This window comes from Strix aluco, chromosome 15 (genome assembly GCF_031877795.1).
Source record: "Strix aluco isolate bStrAlu1 chromosome 15, bStrAlu1.hap1, whole genome shotgun sequence".
NCBI classification, from domain to species: Eukaryota; Metazoa; Chordata; class Aves; order Strigiformes; family Strigidae; genus Strix; species Strix aluco.
The window spans coordinates 7,749,430-7,771,027 of record NC_133945.1 but is presented as its reverse complement, the minus strand read 5'-3'; the positions used below and the strand labels follow the sequence as shown (position 1 = coordinate 7,771,027).

The 21,598-nt window shown below is 42.6% G+C and overlaps 1 protein-coding gene across 5 annotated transcripts in view; it reads right to left on the bottom strand.

Annotated features, from left to right (window-relative positions):
- Positions 1–21,598, bottom strand: part of TOM1L2 (target of myb1 like 2 membrane trafficking protein) — a 58,673-nt gene that overhangs the window by 21,301 nt on the left and 15,774 nt on the right. For all 5 annotated transcript variants that reach the window (XM_074841507.1, XM_074841508.1, XM_074841510.1 and 2 more), the window contains exons 2-11: positions 16,953–17,037; positions 16,212–16,290; positions 14,416–14,565; positions 9,905–10,039; positions 8,772–8,930; positions 7,902–8,018; positions 5,097–5,230; positions 2,624–2,672; positions 1,380–1,503; positions 179–296 (exon numbers count right to left, since the gene is read on the bottom strand). In XM_074841507.1, the coding sequence (XP_074697608.1) occupies positions 179–296; positions 1,380–1,503; positions 2,624–2,672; positions 5,097–5,230; positions 7,902–8,018; positions 8,772–8,930; positions 9,905–10,039; positions 14,416–14,565; positions 16,212–16,290; positions 16,953–17,037 (1,150 nt within the window). The remainder of the gene's footprint in view (positions 1–178; positions 297–1,379; positions 1,504–2,623; positions 2,673–5,096; positions 5,231–7,901; positions 8,019–8,771; positions 8,931–9,904; positions 10,040–14,415; positions 14,566–16,211; positions 16,291–16,952; positions 17,038–21,598) is intronic.

Here is a 21,598-nt window from a genome sequence, read left to right as displayed (position 1 = left end):
CTTCTCCACTTACCCATAATAATAATGACCAACAGGGTAGGGATTGGATTAAAAACACAAAAGCATACACCAAAACTACTTTTTTAGTCTGGAATGAAGTCAAGAAGTTTCAGATTTATGCCCTTAGAAAACAGCAATGCCGTGACTCAAACAGTGCTAAAGACAAACTCCAACATACTTCTTCCGCTGCTCAGCCAAGGAACTGCCTCTTGTCTGTGCAAACATGTCGAAGTCATCACGAGGATTACAGTGTTGTAGAGAGCTGAGTGTGCCACTGACGCTGTTTGTACCCAAGTCTGCAACCAGAGGCAAAAAAAGCGAACCAGTGAAATAGCAAACCGTATGCAAGCACCACTGCCGTGACTATGTAGGTTACAGAGGAAGTTTTTAACAATACAGGACAGCTATAGATATCATCTAGTTAACGGCTGCAACACTGAGCACAGCTCTGTCCAGAAGAGGCTGGAGGCTAACCATGAATTTCTTAAAAGACAAATGTAGAGATTGACTTATTCCTTCTGGAAGCACCACACCATAAGTACTTCTCACCGAGAAGGCAGCATTTGGGAATTAGTGTGTACCTGCTGCCAACCTCATCCTGAGTTATTTACTATTCACTAACGTGGTCCAAAATTTTGGGCATGGATACTAGTCTTCTCCACAGTGCTGTCTCTCAGCTATTGACTGTGAAACCCACAGTTTCAAATCAAGTGATATGATATTGGCACAGTGCTGAAAGAGGTGGAGAACCTTCAGTCAAATCAAGTGATCCTATCAAGCAATCTTCAGTTTGATTTAATGTAAAACACCTAAGAGCTTCATGAAACTTTTCATCCAGACATTTCAAGTATTATTTGTAGAAGGGAAATCAAGAACATTCATCAGACTGATTTCATGGAGAGCTGCTATACCTAAGCAGAAACAGAAGCAGTAGTACAAGTTTTACCATGAACAAGAACCTGCACCCTTTCCTCCAGTTTCCCCTTCAGTTAATAAATCCCTCCCTTTGTGCCAGGCTGCTTCCCAATTACAGATGGCTACAGTGCAGGGGAGTGGGAAAGCCCTCCTAATCCTGTAAACCACATGCCCAAACCTTCCGAAGGCTACATGGCAACATCAATTGGGCAGTGGAGAGCCAAAGGGACAGAAACTCCCTGACCCACAAGTGAAAAATGGCTCCTCGTGAATCCCAACAGCCCACTGCGATAAGGGCTTGTACTGGGTGTTCAGATGGGTCCCAGGGACCTCAGCTACAATCACACACCTGGATTGCCAAGCAGCCCCTGCGTGCTGCTCAGGACCCACAGACTGGTTAGGCTGGAAGAAGCCCATGCACTGCAGCCTCATGTTCATCAGCACCATTTAGTTCAGGTACTCACCAAGCCCTGCAAGCTGTGATGAAAGTGAAGATGGTGGTGCTGAGTTTCCAACCATTGGGCTCACGACAGCTGGAGAGCCAGGACCCAAATCTATTAAATTATCTTCCGTCACCTCATTCAGTACCTGTTGGGACACAAGAAACACAGCAAGTTACACATGCCAGAGATTGCTTCTTGCAGTACAACATTAAGCACCAAAAAATAATGGGTGCTTCCTAAAAAGATCTCTCTTGCATACTGCCAAATGGGCCAGTCTCTTGGATACTATGGTGACCAGTAGAGAATAAAAAGGGTCAGTCACCAAAAAAACCTCAGTTTGACTGCTCAGTACAGCAGGAAAATCTCCTGGAGGCCATCTACATCTCTTCAGATTTAGCTAATGTGTCTGTTTTCTCCACCTCTTTTAGGACCAGATCAACATCAGATCTAAGTCAAACAGAATTTGCTACCATCTTCCACATGACGTATAAACTGTTTTCAGAAACAAAACTTTTTAGTTGTGAGTAAATTTACAATGCAGAGCCTGTGCTGAAGTTTGCATCACACTGCAGTAGAAGTGGCAATCAAACAGGCAAAGTAAATAGAGGAAATGGTTAGAAGAATGCAGAATAGATAGTGTAATAGTGCCATATAGGAATTCCTCATGAACTCAGACCCTGAACACTATAAAACAACTATAAAATAGTCTTCATTGAAAAAATAGTTAGAACTGTAGCTCTTCAGCTTGGAAAGGGGCTGTTGAAAAAGGAGATGAGAGAGGTTCCTAAAATTATGAGTGGCGTGGAGAAAATTAACGTGAACAGCAGTATTGTAAAACACAGTGAAAAAGAGTTAAGTGGAGCAAATAGAAATCACTGTGACCTGATCAAATGTAAACAAACTATTTATTATATATAAATACCCACATAAATATGTAAAAATGTGTAGTGAAACTGTGGAACTCACTGCTTAAGGACACTGTGAATGCCTAAAGTCCACATGGACTCAAAAGCAATCAAAAAAGTTAATAGAGGAAAGAAAATCCATCAAGAATTATAAACACAGAGATGTTTTAGTGTACTGTCTTCCTGAGCTAAAAGTTGTCACTTGCGGTTTGTCACATTCTTACGCTCTTTTCCTGGTATCCACGATTAGCTACTACAGGCAGGACACGAGGCTGGACAGGTAAAAGGTCCGATAGTAGAGATATTAGCACGGCTAGTGTGGTGGTGCTGCTGACATAATAAATGGAGTTAGGTACTTACTCCATTGCTGGCATTTTGTGTTGAACGTCCCGATCTGTATCGTTCAAATCTGTTTACAAAACAACAAAACACTAACATGGACTATCAAAGCCACCAATAAACAATGAAAAACGCGAGCTTATAACAAAGCCATGACATGCTTGCCATTGAACTTAGTTTTCATTGGTTCAAGAGGGAACCCTGAAAGCTTTAACTCCAAGCCAGGACAAAGGGAGGATAGTTGCAGAAGTCAATATTAAGTTGACTAATCTGATCTTACAGCACACAGATGCCTGAGGATTTGTCTTTGGGTTTTGGGGGTTTTTTTCCATTAAGTGCTTCATGATAGACTGTTCTGTTAGCCAAGGGACAGGAGGAACTGCAGCAAGATTGATGCTCCCAGCTAAATAAGCTGAGCACTGCAGCAAGTCCTACTCCCACTTAACAGCTCCCTCTTGCTGCAATACATGTAAATGAGAAGCCATATGCACGCTAGCACAGCCCTACCCAGGCAGCACATGGCAAGAGAAACAATGATTAGCAGATTCATTTCTTAAAACATTCTGGGTCAGCTCAAAAATCGGCAGAGCCTATGTTCAAACAGGTTGGTACTTTCCAAGAATGAAAAGTAACGACGTTGGCTAAAAATCCTCATACTTCTTGGGGGAAGAAGCCTGGCTAGTCAAGATCTGGTCTCTTCTCTACTGCTTCCCCAACCAGCTGTGCATCTGGGGCTGAAAACGTAAACTCAGCTTTCAAGAACTCAAAAAAGCAGGGGAACTACCTCCTCCCAAGGCCTGTCTGCGGCCAGTCCAATCTCCTTCCTTACCAGGAAAAGCACTGTGATTTCTCTGAGGTTAGAATTTTTCCTCATTTATAAGTAGTTTCACACATAACCTGTCTTTTCAGTAAAAAACCCATAACATTCATATAATCCTGTGGGGCTTCTCCCAGATGTACAAAATACAACAGGGAATCTCAAGCAAACTAAAATGTTTTCTTAATGTAACAGATGAAAATGCAGACTTAAAAGGCAGGAAAACCAAATTCAGGCCCAAATTTCAATTTTAGGAAACTGTGGGTGTCTACTATTACTGGAAATCCAGCTCCCTTAGCTGGAAACCTGAGACACCTCCCACCTCATATTTCTCACCAAAAGGCTTAGGAACCACACGTTCGTTTACATCCAAAGCTTCACAGCGAAGGCCAGAGCTTCTGCTTGAGTCACTGACAGAGCTCGGTACCCATACTAGAAATCAGCGTGATGAATGTGGAGCTTTTGGAATAGCAGAGGACGAACTGGAATTTATTGAAACGCTCAGACCAGTGCAGCTATTCTACCACAAATAGCTCGCTAACATCACTCAGCCCACCCCTCCGTGTACAATGACTACAAACACATTAGTCCCAGTCAGCAAAGTCACAGATGGTGGAAAACAGAAAAAATATTAAGGGTGACCAGACTAAACCTTAGTGACAGTTACACTCTGCCACCTGTAGAATCATGCTCGTGCATGAAACACCATTTCACATAAAAAGGCAGCATTTGTTTCAAAGTTTGCCCCGATCTCCTCTGAACGACTAAATCAAAGACAAAATTGAGGCCACTGAGTCTTCTTTCCAGCCTTTACTGTGACAGCACAGATCCACAGATCTAGAGTCTAATTTATTTTTAAAGGCTTGAGAAACAAAGCCCTGTGCTAAGAGCAAGGAACAAAGGGTACTCTTTAGTGCCTCACTCCCCAGGCCTGTCATTAAGGGGAAGATTAAACTTTCCCAAGACTGCTGTATCACGTGTCACCTACTGCAGCAGATGTGGCTGACAGCGCCTTTGTCTAACATGTCGAAAGTCCTATGACCCAAGTCCCGCCCCTGGGGATGATTCCCGCAGACCAACTCTTCAAAACCTCAGCTCTGTACAAGACAGGCTTTTTTCAAGATTTTAAGTGTTACTTAAAAACAAAACCCTTACATGCGTGAAGGTCACGCCCACCTCAGGCAGCTCCCCTTGCACCAGGACTGGAACTAGAAAGCTGTGAGATCAGAAGACAGAGAGCTCACGGGAGCCTCCCTAAGCCAGGAAGCAGCACAAGCATCTGTGCAGAGCCCAAGCTAGCGAGTGGAACTAGCTGGGGCTGTGCTATTTTTGGTCCCAAGTCCCTACATCTGTACAACACCGTACAAGAGGGACTTGCAGACTCAAGTCTCTAATTCAGAGTTTTGCATAAGGTTGCCCAGCATTTTACGGATATGTCCCACAAAAATTCAATGGCACAACACAAAAATAGCATTAGCATTAAAGGAACAACTGAAACAGGAATGTTACCATGAAAGATCATAAAAAGACTTTGTAAATGCTTTCTGTGGTTTTGTTCTCTGCATTTTGTTCCGTGGGACCATTGGCCCTGATGGCCAACTCTTGTTAGCTGATCTATTTTACACTGAAGTGTAAACCCAGAACGAATGTAAGCAGTTGATGGAAAAGGTGCCCCACCTTTCGTATCGGAGGAAGACGTTATTTAAATCATCATTCACATGCAGCAGTTCCTCTGTGACTTCTTCATTGGACACTCTCGAGATAAGCTCCACAATTCTCTGCTGCATAGCTCTACAGGTTCGGTTCAGTTCCTAGGAGGAATGCATTGTGCACACACATTCTGATAAGCAGCTAGCCATAAGTAGATTTAGTTGAGCTCTGTTCACAGCCAAACATATCCCCCAGCTGAGAAACACTAAGACAAGTCTATCTTTGCATGATTAAATGTCACCCAAAAGCACATCTAATCAAACATGCCCTTCATGAGATGATGGCATAAAACCTTGAGAGCCTATTTACAATTCAACATCCTCATTCTTCTTTAACTCTGAGCACTTCAGAAAATAAATATCTGTATTTTAGTGATTTGTTTTAAGATTAAAACATGTTAATACAACAGCTTTCCAGAAGAGATCTTTCAAGGAAAATTCAATCTGCTCTTTTGGCAATATTCTCCTCAAAAACTAGAAGATGCACACGGTGGAACAAGTGTGGTAAAAAAGTTCATCAGGGCTACCACGAGTAGCTAAGTGACTTCTAGGAAGAAAAATGCTGGGGACACAGAACTTACCAACTACTGACAACATGAGGGTGAACACAAAATAAGGAGCAGGAGCTGGAAAAGATGAGCACTCCACACACACTTCAGTACTGAACTATACACAGAAACGTTCCCTTCAACTGAGCAAGTCAACAGACAAGAGACTGCAAAAAGGCAGTGGGGAGTTTCAGAAGACAATTTTAAATAACGGAGAGTTAAGGGCATTTATTTTAGACATCTCTCATCATCTAGATTTGAATTTGCCTAAACCAGGAGTTCTCATACTTGCAGGACAACTCTTCCATCACCAATTACTTAGCAGAATTCTTTACTCCTGAAAGTCCTCAAGACCAAAGGTCAAAACCAGCCTGTTGAGGAGGAACTACACGAAGAAATGTGACATATGGCATGGCGCCACTGATTAGGCCCATGGTTTTACTTCAATAAGCACTGACATTTCAACTAAAGCATGTCCCTCTGTCATCTTCTACTCCCCCTCCCCAGCTCCACTTCACAGCAAAAATTCAGCACTAAACAAGGATGACTTGTTGGTACACAACCTTCGGGATGAAAGCAAAAATGTGTTTGTTTTCCTTGCTTGGTCTGACATCCTAAGCTCTGGATAAATTTCACCTAGTGCAATCCAGCTGCCTTAACAGCTTGAGGAATGTGTTCTCCAATGTCAGTTTTGATCCCATCACTTTAGAAGCAGATTGTGACATTTCAGAGGTTTGTTTGCTGCCTTTCTGAGAGGGCTGACAGTACCTATCTATTCTGCTCGGAGCTGGCTCTCTAGCAAGCTGTTTACATTTGATTGTTGGAGAAAATGTCAGGAATTATTTAAGGAGGAGGGCTATATAAACCTCAAAGCAAGGAGTCCTTGCATGCAGCACCGACTCACAGCTTTCAAAAGACTAACCATCCTTTGTGATCAAAACCAGGTTCTCCCCAGCTCTGTGATTCAGATTTAGGATGCATCAGTCAAAGAATGGAACCAGTTGGAATAAAGAATCGTTGCTGTCACTCCATTTTATGATCAAGTTTTTTCACCTTAAAGCTAGGCTGTAAGGTTACGCTGTCAAGATGTTAGTAGTTGTTTCTGAATGTAAGCAAACTGCTCTACGCTGTTTTGGTCTGCCGTGGTTTCCTGGAAGCTTCTTTTGTTTTGAGCAGTCCGACCCAAATGGGCAGTAACTGAAAGGCTCTTTATTGCAAGGCCTCTCATCAGCTGCCATGATGGCTCCGAGACAAACACACAATACCGCTGCATGGGAGAGACCAGTTTTTGGATGGATTTCAAACTCTGGTGTATCACAGAGAGCAATTCCCTGCCTTCCTCCAAACGTACTGCTGTGGGAGCCCATCCTCCCTGCTGGAAGATCAAAACAGAAGCTTATTTCTGAAGCTACGGAAAGGCAAATACCATGTTAAGGGCAGCAGCTGGAATGCTAGATCACAGTATTCCTCATCTGCGTTCCATGTGGTACTATATTACTTTCCTCAGCCAAAAGGCCACCCCACTACCACTGGCCTAGAGAAACCAGCATGAGTCCTGAAACGTGAGCTCAACTTAAACTGGTTTCCCTCTTGAGATAATAAATGCCACACTGGATCGAGACTTCCCAGCAAATAACTCCCTTCTGATGACCTGGTCTAACCCTCCGGACAGCATGAAACTTCACCCAAGCGCCTACCTTAAGACACTACCTTCAGGAGAAGCTACAGCACATCTTCTGGAAAGACAGTTAGTTCACATATAAGTTTCCAAGTGGCAGAGAATCCACAGACCCTTGGCAATATGTAGTCCAGCTGGAAACAGGGAGTGTTTTTTTCCTGCATAGCGCCTGGGAATGTTTTGACACTGTACAAGTGATGATGGAGGATGTAAAAGCAGAAGAAATGCTCTGGATTTGCAGAGCCTATGGCAATGCTAAGCTGCTTTGTGCTAAAGGAGACCTTATATTCAGTGTTGGGAAAAATTTCTAGCTACATTGAGAAAAAAAGCACTGGAACAAGTTTCAAGGAAAGTTAGGAAATCCTTGTCACTGGAAGCTTTAACAAGTGAAGAACATCAAGTGGTGTGACTAATCAGGGCCAAGCACAGCCCACATTCATTATGTAAACCAAGCAAACCAAGGCAGTGAACTACAACAAAAAACACACCCCCCAGAGAAACTCAAGTACAGAAAGGATCAGAATCATATTTGCTAGGGAACTGTTACCTGGAGTAACTCAAGGTCTGAGGAATCCTCTTGTCCAGGTACCATTTCTGTCAGCATTTCAGACATCACTTTTGTATTCCCACGAACAATATCCAGTTCACTGCGCAGCCGGGCAATCTACATTGGGGTAAAAAGACAGCAAAATACTGCCTAATCTTTTGGTTTAAGCAGATCATTTTCAACAACTGACTTTGTGATACCCCTGGTTCTGTCTGACTTGATATCTGAGGCTCCAGACATTCTAGTAGGGGAAAAAAAAAGTAAAGATAAAAAGTTTGCCCAGGAGAAAATTTTAGAAAAGCAACAGAAAAAGGAAAGAACTGTAGAACCACTCACAAACCCAGACGTGCCATGCTTGTATGGAAGGGAAGCAGTTGAAAACAGCAGCTAAAAACACACCTTGGCTGCAGTGCACCATGTGTACCTCACTCAAATGTGGGGAAAGATGTACAACTTTTGAGCTGGATCTTTAGCTCTGAAGTTACTATTTTTGCAGAGAGAAAAAAAGATCCTATATGAGGGCATCTGCAAGGGTCTTATGGATGCAGACTTAACTCCCTGTTAGAAAGGCTTCCTGCACCTGCAAGACATTCTGTGCCTTTAAAGGAGAGAGAACTGCTAACCTACTGTACAACTGCTGAGGGGACTGGTAGATCAGATTGTGAGGTTTCGTAACTGCTGCCATTAGGAGGCCATACACACAACTCTAAAGCCTAGTTTTTACAGCATACAGGAGGAAAGATTAGTAAGTCAAACCAGACCTAGGAGGCAATCAAAGTCAAAAGAGTTAAAATGAAAGTTCCTCTGTAAATTCGTTTCTAATTTGATCTGCTGAAAGAGTCTCACTCAAAAGAATCATCATCCCAATACCTGTTCAGAATTCGCAGTGATGGGACCAGTCACATTCAGAGCTGGGGCCTGAGGAGCAGAATACGCCGTTGGAGAAGATGAAGAATAAGAACTGGTGCTCATCCTTTGCTGAGACTGTGAATTGTGCATATTTGCTGCAGGATCAACTTCAGGAACACTCTGCCACATCAGAAAGACACGAGTTCAAAAGCTGAATTGTGACAGCACTTGCTTTGTCAGCAGCCTCAGGCCAAATACATTCAAATATAGAACATAATTGCACCTTGTGGAAAAGGTCAGTGTGGTTACCAGAACAGACTGGCAGGCCAGCCCATAAACAGACAGCTGCCACAAAAATGCACGCCTGTATCTTTTGACCCAACCCACGTGTATTTAAGTCAATTTACCTTTACAAGAAAAGTGAGAAGCCAAATAAAAACATGAGCCAAAGATAAATAATTATAAGTTATTTTCAACTAGGAATTAAGTTGCAGGCTTATAAAAAATGATGCGATACATAGATACTGAATTTAATTAATCTTGACACAAGAATTGTAATCTTTCAGTCCTTGATCACTTGCATTTACCACTTCAAAGATTCATTAACTTCAGTTTTCAGAGCGAATAATCAGAACACCTGTGATCATTAAGTTGCTTCCTAGCAGCAGTTCTGTCAACTTTCCAGACCTAACTTTTCAAAGGTGTAAAGATCTCACGTTGCCATGGGATCAGTGAAAGATTCAGACTCTGTACACCTTTAAAAGACAGGCAGGCCTTGATTCAGGGTTATCACCAACAGAAACAACCATACTTTTGAGCTAAAGAAGTAAATCTCAATCATATATCTTGCTGGACTCTCTTTGAACAAATTAGTTGCGTTTGCCTAGTGGTTTTGTGGTACAAGTGTACAAACCTCCTCCAAACTCTTCTCTTTTCAGATTGCTGCTTGACTCGAGGGAGGAGATACCATTAGCTTATCAGCCTGTCAAATGCAGCTGCATTACGCTTCCACAAACCTTTTCACTATTAAAAAGGTCCTTTCAGGAGTGAGAAATGAGCCAAATTTGGAGAAACAGGAGGGAAAAGAAGAGTAGTTATCCAACTATTTAGACATCTTGAGAAAATACCCCCGGAATTGCAATGCTGCAGCTTACCCTCTGTGGTGTGTGTATTGGAGACAGAGCATCAAGATCTGCCATGGGAAACTCTATGCCTTTCCTCTTGAGTTCTTCATAAATATGCACTACGCCAGTTAAATCAGGGCTACTTCGAAAGGCATCAGCCCAAGCCTGGAAAACATGAGGGATTATCCATAAACCTTCCAAACAAAGTTCCAGCTCCACCCTGACCTCAGATACTGACTACAAAAGCTTTCATGTATTTCAGCTTCAAAGGGAAGCTATAATCATTAGAGCTGGTCTAAAAGATCCTGCAAATATTGTTAAGACAGTCACGTACACATTTTATTCACATATAAACCAGACAGGAACCCAGCGCACAGTAGCTATGTCTAGCCCCTGACATCAAAATCTGTAAATGCAAATGAAAGCCTCTTCCAATCTCCTCTACTTAGCAGTGATTGCATGCTGATCTCTTCTTGCATATTCTATGGCCAATGACCCACCAGAAAAAAATCTGAAAGATTAAATTGATCTAAGCAAAATTCATAGTCATACAATAATCTTTGGTAATCTCAATTTACTCTGTGAAAGATCCTCATCTGCTGCCAAAGAAAAGATACAGCTGCCAAGTTTTCTTCAGTATTTTATTTAGACCAAACTTAAATAAAAAAGGTAGTTTTGGAGGTTCTTATATTGTGAAACATGCAGTCCCATGGGCAGCAGAACTAATGAAGCCTGGGTTCTCACAGAGCATGTCCGACACTCAGACACCCCGGTGTGTCGGAAAGAACAAGTTTAAAGGGAAAATTTCCCACAGCTAGGGAAATTCCATATCTCTCCTGCATGAATTCTCTGGTGTCTAAAAAGACTTCAATTCAGATTTGAGCTTTTCCCTCAGTGAGAGCAACAAGTGTTTCTCTTTGCTTGCCAGCCTCCTGTACTCGTGAAGCTGCTTGGAGCACAATATCTTGAAAGCCTCTACCCCCTTTCACTTTTGCTGGAAATTAGCCAAGTATTAAAAATTTAGATGAAGGAAAAATTGAAATATTATGACTCAATTAAAAATGAAGCATTCCACAAACCCCCACATATGTGAGGTAGAGTATCAGTGCGCTGGATCCAGAACTACTGCGAGACATGTGTGTGGGCTCTGAACTTAATTCATTTAGTCATCACTTTTACACTAGTCCTTTGACTATTTTTACTTTAAAAACTGCTTTTAACCACTTTTTATATTTGAGAGGTGAGAAATCGAAGATAGCAAAGCAAGATAAGAAATAATACTTATATTCCTGTTCTGTTCAATTCTAAGAAAGAGCATTTCCTACCCTACATGCCCAGGAAACTATCCATTATCAGTTTCAAGCTAACAAATTCTGGGTTTGCTTCTCAGCTTTGTTAAGAGTAAATTAACTACATCAATTGTTCTGATGCAGTGCAAGCCCGAACAGCCCTATCCGAGCCAGAAAAAACAGCTCTGAGTGCAAAGAGCCATTCTGTTTCCTTGGAACTGACCTTCCACCAAACCATCCCTAATTCTGACGGAGGTATTGACTGTACAAGTAACCGTACCCTTGCACTTTCTCTGCATTTTCAATTTACATAAGCAGCCATCGGAATGATGCTTCTACCTAATGGTGTTCCCTACTTCAACTCTATTTGCAAGTAACTGTGAGAAATGTTAGGCCAGGGATGTTCTATTTAATAAGCACTCAAAAGAAACTTAGTGGCAAAAGTATGCTGTGCTGCTGCCCCCAACCTTTAATGACGCTTGTTTGTCCAGGAGGATGTACTAATGCATCCTCTCTTTCACTGGCTTCCTATAGATTTTCTCGTAGGCGCTAATGACAGTGAATTCACTTCATTTGCACTCTACCTTCTTAATATATTCTCTCTTCTGCAACTCTCCTTCCTGGAGAAAGGAGACACTTTAATTTGTATTCTTCTGCCTGGGCTGGCAGCATTATCTACATTCGTGTGTCTCTCAGAGGTCACAAGCAGGACTGGGCGCTATTGTCCTAAGCGCTGTCTACACACATTGTAAGACAATCCCTGTCCTAGACAGCTTACAATTCAACTAGGCAAAAGTAATATTAGCTCTACTTTACGGATAAGGAGCTACACAGAGAGCTTAGGAGACTTGCCCACTGTCCAAACAAGTGTATGACAGAGGTGAGATTGAATTCAGACCTCCTAAGACTTTGGGCCAGACTATCAAAGGTGGATACTCAAGGATGCTGCTGTATAAATCCCACTTGGCACCTCAGCGTGCCCAAACAGGTTAATTAAATACCATTGCAAATCTGGCCCCTAAATCAGTGACCATCTCAAGCCAATTTTTTCAGCGTTGGACACTTTTTAACACGTGTACCCTCAGAAGAAATTGCCATGTCACTAAAAGTTTCCCCATGCTTTATCTTTGATGACAGTGCTCAGCTACTGGGCAGCAAGGTGGTATGAACTCTGAGGTGATGTGCAAGCTCTGACCAGAGGCACAGCAATGAGGAATATTTCCAAGGCCTTTTAGCAAGGTGGAGAAGGAAGGATAAGCAATACGTAATACATGCTAATTCATGTACACTGGGAAACAGGTTGAGAAAGTGAGACACAAGATGCCCAACATCTCAAAACAGTCAAGTGTCTAGATAAGAAATTGGATGGCAGCTTCATCTATTCTTGCTATGGAAAGGCCCCAGAGCACAAGAGCTGTATGGCTGAAGACATATGCTGCTTGTACAGCTTTTTTTCATGCTTCCAAGTGCTATTAATCCTCTCATTTCTGCTCTTATTAATTCCCTGATATCAAACTGTAAAAAGCCTACAGAAGGGGATAAATGCAATGTTAGTGGAGCAGAGCCGAGAAGAGATCAGCCCCCTGGAACGCAGTTAACTCCAACTGCGGGGAGCTCTAAAGAGCAAAGTCTAAGCTGAGCAAAGCGGTCCTGACGTAGGGGATATTTTGGGGGTGCGTGTCCACGGAGCACCTGAGATGAGTGACTGCAATCACTTTTCCAAACTTGTCAGGCAATCTGGAAAACAAAGTCCCCTACCACCTCCAGCTAAAAAGACACTAACAGAACCCACCCACAGGCAACTTTCATAACTCTCAGGCTTTTTATACCAAAAGGCATTTAGTACCCAGAGTGAGGCTTTTAGCTCTCTTGCACTAAGTCTACTCAGATAAAGTTTTGTTTAATACACTGAGGCAACGACTGTGGCTTTTTGGTTATGTTGCAAACACTTCCATCTTAGTTGCACTCATGACTGGGAATCCACTTAAATCCAGGACCCAGCATAACCAACATCCTCTAAAACACTGTAGCAGAGGAAACAGTACGGAAACACGCACAGCGTCTCTTTGTGGGACAGTGTTTAACCTCATCTCCTGGTCACCGCATCCATCAGCTTTCCCACCAAAGCAGGCAGACACCCGAGGGCTCAGTCAGATGCACAAGAATTGTTTTTAATAATTTCATTAATTTTGTGCTATTTTTTAAAAAAGCCTTGTGATCAGAGACCAGAAATAAAGGGACCCCACAGACCACAATGCAATGCCCACCTAATTCCCCCACCCAGCCTATTTCCTGTTTGGAAACCACTTATTTACATTGTCATGCTCTAACGATGCCCTATCTGTGTATCCAAACAACAAATAAACCAGCAGATATTCAAGGGCATGCTTTGCCACAAAAATAAGAAGCGTATTTCGAAAACTATGCTGCGCATTTGTAAATACCTTCCCACACGAAACACTGCAGCAGGTTTATATCATTTTAAATACGCTGTGTCTTTTAGTCTCTGGTGTATGCAGTAGCCTGTAGGAGCTTAGTGATAAAGCTTCCTATAATTGTCAGATTTCCTCCAGGCAGGCACCAATGTTTCCTCATGTGTTGCTAATGGTTTGTGGAATTAACATGGCTGTTTATTGTTATGCTGCACAGAAGGAGAAGTGGCAGACAGGCCTATGTCTGAACCTCCCCACTGCAGGCAAGGATCTGACAGTGCACTTTTACTGCACAATAACCAGAGAAAAGACACCAAAACCATTTTAACTCCTATATGGTCATTTACTTTTCTATAACCATCTTTAAAATGAATTCAGAATGCTTTCTAATGGAGGGAAACAGCTCCATTTTACGGTCAGGGAAACAGACACAGAAAAGTAAGTGTTCTGCAATTGACAGCGAAAGCTGGATCCTCTAAAATTTCCTGGCCTCACACGACAAGCCCATCACAGAAGCAGGTTTCCAGCTTCTAGATATGACTGTTAAATTGCAAAGCCACCCATTTATCTTTTATTAAATCCTCTTGTTTTAGAGTAGAGTGGTACCTCTCTAACTAGACTCCAGACATTTCTCCCTGGATAAAATATCTATGCATGTGCATGTCTGCTCTTCCCTGCCAATCTGGATATATCATTTGTTTTTACATACAAAAAACTTGCCACATTTTTAATGATGACAGCATGTTTAGCGATGCGTAGCACTGAAGCAGACAGTCCTTATTCAGGCAGCAACATATGGAAGCAGAGACAAGCTGTGTACCTGAATCAGCGCTAGTACTTTATCCTGTACAATAGTGGGGGGATTATTCTTGGGCGAGATGATTTTCACCAGAACACCATCTATGAAGTCACGGTTTGCCACTAAGACATGAAAGCGATGGCCACAGTTCTTCACACAGGTCTCCAACACCTACACACACACAAAAAAACATTCATTGTTGGAGCAAAGCTTGATCACACACACAGCACCTATGTGGTTGGTTTCTGATTTTATTTTTTTTTTAATTTTATTTTAAAACTTTTGATGGGAGAGAGAGAAGATAGAGGAGAAATTACACTTTTACTCTTAATTCTGCTTTTCTTCCTCAATTTTATCAGAAAGCTTACTTTTCTACACACACATTTAGACGTACCTCACTCACCATTAACACATTGGACACTTTCGTGATGTACCTTTGCCTGTTTTCAAGGTAAAGAAATATAAAGTTTCTTCGTCTTCAAAGCAGAACTTTCCAACCTGCGCAGCTGAACAGCTAAGTACACAGCATCACATCAAGAGCAGGTAAGACAGAGGACATCCTGTCACAGTGAGATATTATCGTGCTGTGGCACTCCACCATTTCCTATGTACCTGGAACACAGCTGGACCCAGTTGCTCTGAGCTGTGAGCCATGTTTTAGAGTTGGGAATTCAGGTGAATGATCTTCACTCATTCAAAACACTCCCTTGTGAATGTTCTGACAGGTTATACTTTGACACATTTTCCCCCTGCAACCTAGCTAGAGGCACCTTCCACTTGCCATTCAACTGCCATGGAAGAACAGCTGTTGATTTTGCTCTGAAGAACATGATTAGCATGGAGATAAATCCAATGCGTCACTTCTTCTTACAGCCATGCCTAATAACCACTGCGATTCTGTATCTGAGGAGTCTGTAATTACTCTCCTACTTCAGCTACTTTCATCAGCCCTGATGACACGGCCTCATTCCTGATGAATTTCGCTTTTTCCTGCACAATGGATAATCTCATGGCTTGGTCTTTGGTAATCTGTCAAAATGACAATCCAGGATAGGAAACAGCAAAACGACAGAAAGTACAGTCACGCTTTGTCAGGGAGATGCAACAAGAGCTGTGTGAAAGAATCATACAGATCACCTACCCACAGCACTCTAACTCGATCTAGTTACTGCTGCTCATTCCTCAAACCACCGTGGTGCAGAGCCTGCCCAGCACCGTGCGCCCTGGAGTGCTGCATTACCCAGGAAACCCCTAAAGTCATCAGTAGGAAAGGTCACTAGCAAATTATCTCACACCTTAGCAGTGCTGCCTAAATGCACAGAATACAATTTACACTTTATTGAGTCAAATTAGATCAGCATAAATTAATGCGAGTCTCCTACAGAGATCCATTCACATGGGAAATCGTGCATCAGCTACTTATGAAGCTGAAAATACAGCAAGTTCATCATCCTCAGTTGCAGATATGCTGCCAGCTGCCATCCTGGAGTGGGGAAATGGCTGGACACAGGGAGATGAAAGTAGAAGCCCCAAAGGGTAGATAATACCATTTGGGCTACTTTAACTTTCCTCAGTCAGTACTTGGGATGAGTAAGAGCCCCGGAAAAAAGCAGAAATCAATTGAGTCAGAAAAATGCTCTGCGAAGCTTCCAGCAATTCTCCCCGAGGAAGTGAGGAGGCAATTGGAGAGAAGAAAAGGGCAGAGCAGTGGCTGTTAAAGCAAATAGTGTGTACATTCAAGAGAGTGCCAGGAAAAGGAAAATGACAAAAGAAAAGGGTTCTGCCCTTTTGAGGCATTCCAGCCTGCCCCCACTCACCGTCAGTGCCAGCATGACCTCTCTGTAATTTTTGTTCCCATTCAGCCTCTTCTTCAGTGCTCGAATGGCATCCTTTGGACTGAAGGAAAAACACACCATTTTTAAAAGACAGCTCAGACACTTCTCACATGCCGTATGCTGTGGGAAAAGGAATCCTTTACCATTTCCAGCTGGACATAAGCATGTGTGTTAACTTCAGATAACTTGACTACAACCAAACCAGGGTCAAGTAGAATTACGTGAGGAGACAAGGTATCACAAAAGTCAAGACCAGAGCAGTGCCCGAGGCCTCCAAAAAGTCAGGATGTTGATCAAGCAGAAAAGATTGACAGCAACTCAGAAAAAGGCCCAGGGCATAAAACCAGCGATCAGTTCTCCCACAGCTTTTCTGGTGCTGAAGGAGATGTACCAGAGAAGTTCTCTATTCAAACGGCTGAAATTAATAGCATTGCAGCACTGCAAAGAGATACACCTGTGGAAAACAAGAACCCCACAAGTATGAACTCGGTACCCTCTGCAACAATACGTTTTTCCTGCCAGCCCTCCCAAGGAGAGACCGACCACAGAAAGTGCTGCATCATGCAGTAGTTCTCAAATGTCTAAGGAGGAGGAAAACTAAGCAACTCGTATGCAAACTATAAACATCTGCCCCCAGACTCACTGCACCTCCTCACATGCCGAGTGCGACTGGATGAAGATTGTGTTCATGAACCTTTCAAAGTTTGCTGAAACAGCACATACCCTTCTTCTGTCTCGTTGATAATGTCACAGATCTCCATGTTAAGTGTCCAGTCTTCACTCTGCAGAGAGCCATCTGTGGCCTTTTCTGTAAAGTAAAGAAAAATAAATCTTTTCACATCTTCCTGATTAGGTACTACACCTCAATCCATCTTCAGTTACTCTGAGCTGAAATTATCCAGTAAAAGAAAGATAGAAAGGAAAAAAAAGTCCCTACTGACCGTAAGCAATGTCAAACCTTCCCTCCTGGTTTTAGGGATCAGCATAGAGGTTTCCAGACAGAATCAATTATCCCTCAAGCTCACTACTTTCAGCCCACATAGATGGGCTGTTCTTCAAAGACTCTTGAATTCCTGGGAGAGTAGGAGAATGTCAGCTAATTCCAATTTAAACTTCTCAGACGCTGCTCTGTTGGCAAGTTATGAGGTAGGAAAATCGCCCCAAAATCAACATGATTTAGTAGTTCCTGTTTTAGCAGGTAATACCTCCATATGAATTGAGGGAGGAAAGATAGCAACTTGGAGACAGAATTCAAGGAAATCCAGATTCCAGCGTGAAAGGAACCACCAGCACACGAAAATGTTTAGCACATGACAGTTCAGGTCACGATATCATTCATGGGCACCCCTTTTTCCTCGGGACTCTCTTACTCCTGTACCACGGTCCCTCCATATCTGCTTGCCAGGGGGCTGGGACCTGCTTCCCTCTGTCCCACGCTACGTCCCCCATCTCCTTTCCATGCTAGGGCTATGTACACATCTCCCAAGCACAATCTGCCTTCCTCCTGACTCCCCTCACTATCTGCATGGCAGGTAAGTCACTCCAGTATCAGACTAAATTCTACGGGAAGGATGACCTATAGCACCGTGACAGTGGCAGATGCCAACTGTTGGCGGTTTAATTTATAGTCGTCTGCAAGAGTAGCATAACCATAACTTCAAGTAATCAGTTGACAAGAACTATTTCCTCCTTGGGATTTCCTCCTAAATCAATATAGTTCTGTCTAGTGGTGCCTAGAACATCCCCTGAATTTTTCACACTTCTCACTTGCAGCATTCAAACGCTATCTGCATTACACTACCCACATGCAGAAATGCTGTCGAGTTGAACGTAAAGCCTGTCACCAGAGAGACCTAAAAAGAGGACCCTCGAGCCAAACATGACCTTCTCCTCTAAATTAGTCTAGGTTTTTCTACAGATCCCTGGCATCCAGTGTTGGAAGGCAAACAGGGTAAACAAAAGCATTTCAGAAATGTAAAATAAACCAAAGGAAAAAAAAAAATCTTTTAAACATTTTAAAGCAGAAACAAAACCACAGGTACCATCTCCAACTATCCTCTGTCTTTACATCAGACTCCAACCTGTCCCCCAGAACAAGGCAGATTTTGTTTGAGAACACCAGGCTCCAAGGACTTCACACATCTCTCTTCTTGTTTACCAATGACGTTTTCCCCATTATCATTTCTATCACTGTGACTGAGGATACAGATGCCCACAGGCCATAATTATGGGACATTATTTGGAGAAAGACTATGTGTCTGGGTAATTCAAGTTTCAGTGACTTTACACCAGAATCGTGGCTAAAGCAGCTCCACCAAGGACAGCAGTTACGTAAGTCTGAGACAAACCAGACAGCTATGCAAAATTCAAGCAGAGAGTGCAGAAAAGAAGCCATCTATCTGCAGTATGGAGAGGACCCCATGGAAAAGGAGATTATGGAACAGGAGATCATACTTTGCAGGCCTCGCTTCTCATTCAGAGAGGCAGTGCTGCAAGGCACGGAGATCCTGCACAGGGTCTCACCCACCGGCGAGGAGATGGAGGCTGCAAAACTCCCCACCGTGCCATCTTCACCTCTGAGTCTTTTTCAGCCATCACCACCTCATGGTAGAGTTCACCTTGGCAACGAAAACTCTTTCTGTTTGAGGAGAAGTCTGAGAGAGATACACATCTTCCAAAATGTCCAATAAATACCGGACAGGTTATTGGGTATTTTTAATTTACTACATTTAGGCTATGTTAGGCAGGGATTCTCTTAAGCAAGAGTACAGGCAGAGCTGTTTAATGTTTTCTGGGATACAGGAATTCATCTTTGTGCAAAGCTACATGTAACAATCACTTTCATTAGTTGCATTTTGTTCTTATACTGTACATAAGGCTTTATTGCTATAGAATTTGGTCTGCCTTCACCTCCATATAGTCCCTGTTGCTTAGGAAAACATTTTATTTAACATTAGAAAAAAAAAGTTAATATTCAGAGATATAAAAAAAGTCACTACATCTGCTCTGCTGAAGAAGGTGATCCCCAAAGCTGCAAAGGATTTATAAGCACAGTGCTGCAAAATGAGAGATTACACCTTAAATAGCGGGTATTCCTTAAACTGGGCCCATGATTTGTTTTCTTAATCTAAAACTATATTAACAAATTCGTGCGTTCTTGACAGCATTTGGCATCAGGCAGCGACTTAGCAATGTTCATACTCTCTGGTCTGCTAAAATCAGTTTTTATAAATGATTGTGGAAAATGCTGATCCTGCACAAAGTTGTGCTAGCAGCCAGTTCATTCATTGGTCTTGTAAAACCCATTTAGGTAAGGTTTATTTGACAAAATGTGTATATGATAGTAAGCCACAGCTAAAAACCGTGATATTTTGGAGACTGTAGAGTGAGGAGATGCTGCTGCAGCACTGTATGGAGAGTAGCACAGGAACACTCATCTGGAGTCCCCAATAACTGCATTCATATTTCCCTTCTGAGATGTAATAGGGGAAATGAAATCCCCTTTCTCCCAGAAAGTTTGGTTACCACCTTTTTATTTTTGCATTTCTGTTCTTTACTTGGAGTAATATGGGATTGAGACTGTGTGGGTTTAAGACGTAACAGTTGTCTTTTTGAGAATTAGTTCTTTTCCCCGTTGGGTAATTTTTAATTCGAATAAGAGTTGGAAGCTAATTTTAATCTCTTCTTCAGCAAGAGAGAGCACACAAGCACTTGTCATCTGTAATCGTTTGTCCTTTGTAGGGTGTGTGACCCAGATTTGCTGCTGCAGTGCTCTCTCAACTGTTACAAAGGAGTTAACTGACTGCAGAGAAGGCATACGGGTTTGTGTGTGATTTGTTTGAAGAACAGTATTACGCTGCAATGAATTGAAAGCCTGTAGAGCTCTTCCAGAACCAAAACACAGCAGGCTGTAGTTCTGGATTTCTGGTGAAACAGCTCTGCCTGCACTCATCCATAAGAGAATCCCTGCCCAATATATCCAAAATACAGTAAATTAAAAATACTCAATAACCTGTCCAGTATTTATTGGACATTTTGGAAGCATGCACCACTCTGAGGCCTCTCCTCAAACAGCAAATAGATATGACTAACAAGATTAAACAGATTTTGGAAACTATCACAGAATTGCAAAGGAACGGCACGCAAATCATGCAAATGCCCTTTAAAAAAAGTCACCAGTTCCTCAATCTCTTTCAGCCTCATTAAAATGCATCTAAATGGCACTAGTTCACACAAGGACTCTGGAACATGACCAGAGGATTCCAGGGTGACATAAGAAATGTTAAATCAGACAAGGAAAAAGGCAATGAGTAGGAGTCCCTCCCGCCCCTCCCCTCACTGAACTGAAGAGTTTATGGTATAGTTTAATTGCATAACAAAAGGGCTGGCAACTCCCAGCCTGGGTGCCAAGGGTGCCTTGCACAGCTTCTGACCCGAGAGCAACTCCGAGCGCTGTGTTATTGCTGACTTCGTCACCACAGCCAGGGCCAGGAGTTAAGTGTCTCACACAGAGATACAATACCACCAGGAGATTATCAGAAAGTCTCTCAGAAACAAGATGCTATCGGTTCCCACCACGTTTCCCAAATTAAAGCATAAATGTTCTGGTAGAAAGAAAGACAATCTGGCACTCCACGCCTGACACGCTGCAGACCTTGGACACTGCATATGCAAGCATTAGCTTATCTCTAGTCTGCAAAGAAAAGGAGAAAAAATTGTGCTATTTTTTCATTCACACCTTCCCTCCGAGATCTAACTCTTGTGGCCGCTTTTCCACACTCTGCCAAATGTGGATTTCTATCAGTATTTCCCTGCTCACACTGAAATTGTGTGCATTTTATGGCACTCAGAGGGCACTGTTCAGTAGCATAAAGCTTTCAGTGTAAACAGCCTCGGTGCACACACCCCTCCAGCCAAGCCTCTTCCCAAGCGACCTGCTCCGACCTGAGAGATGTCACCACAAGGAAATCAAGTCAGAAATGCCTGTGTAACCACCACATAATACACAGGCTGTGCGGGGCAGGATGGGAATGCTCTTTGAAATGCGGGGAAAAAACAGAAGAACTTTTACCACCCCTCTTGAACCCAGCTCAAAAGTCACCTAACAAAGAAATGCTAACACTGGCTATCCTTGAGAAGCTGCTCTCACAGCCCTTTTCAGTCCAGACTACATTTGCTTCAAAGTTACAGTTCAATGTTGACGACACTCTTAGAATTTGATTTTATTCACATACTGATGAGATAAAGCAGAACTCCTCGCTCTTCCCTGCTTCTCCCTCCCAATGCTCATCTCTGACCATTATACTGAACCTGCCAATGGGGACAGCCTGAAGATTTTCATCAGGATTGCAACTGCACAAGTTGAAGCC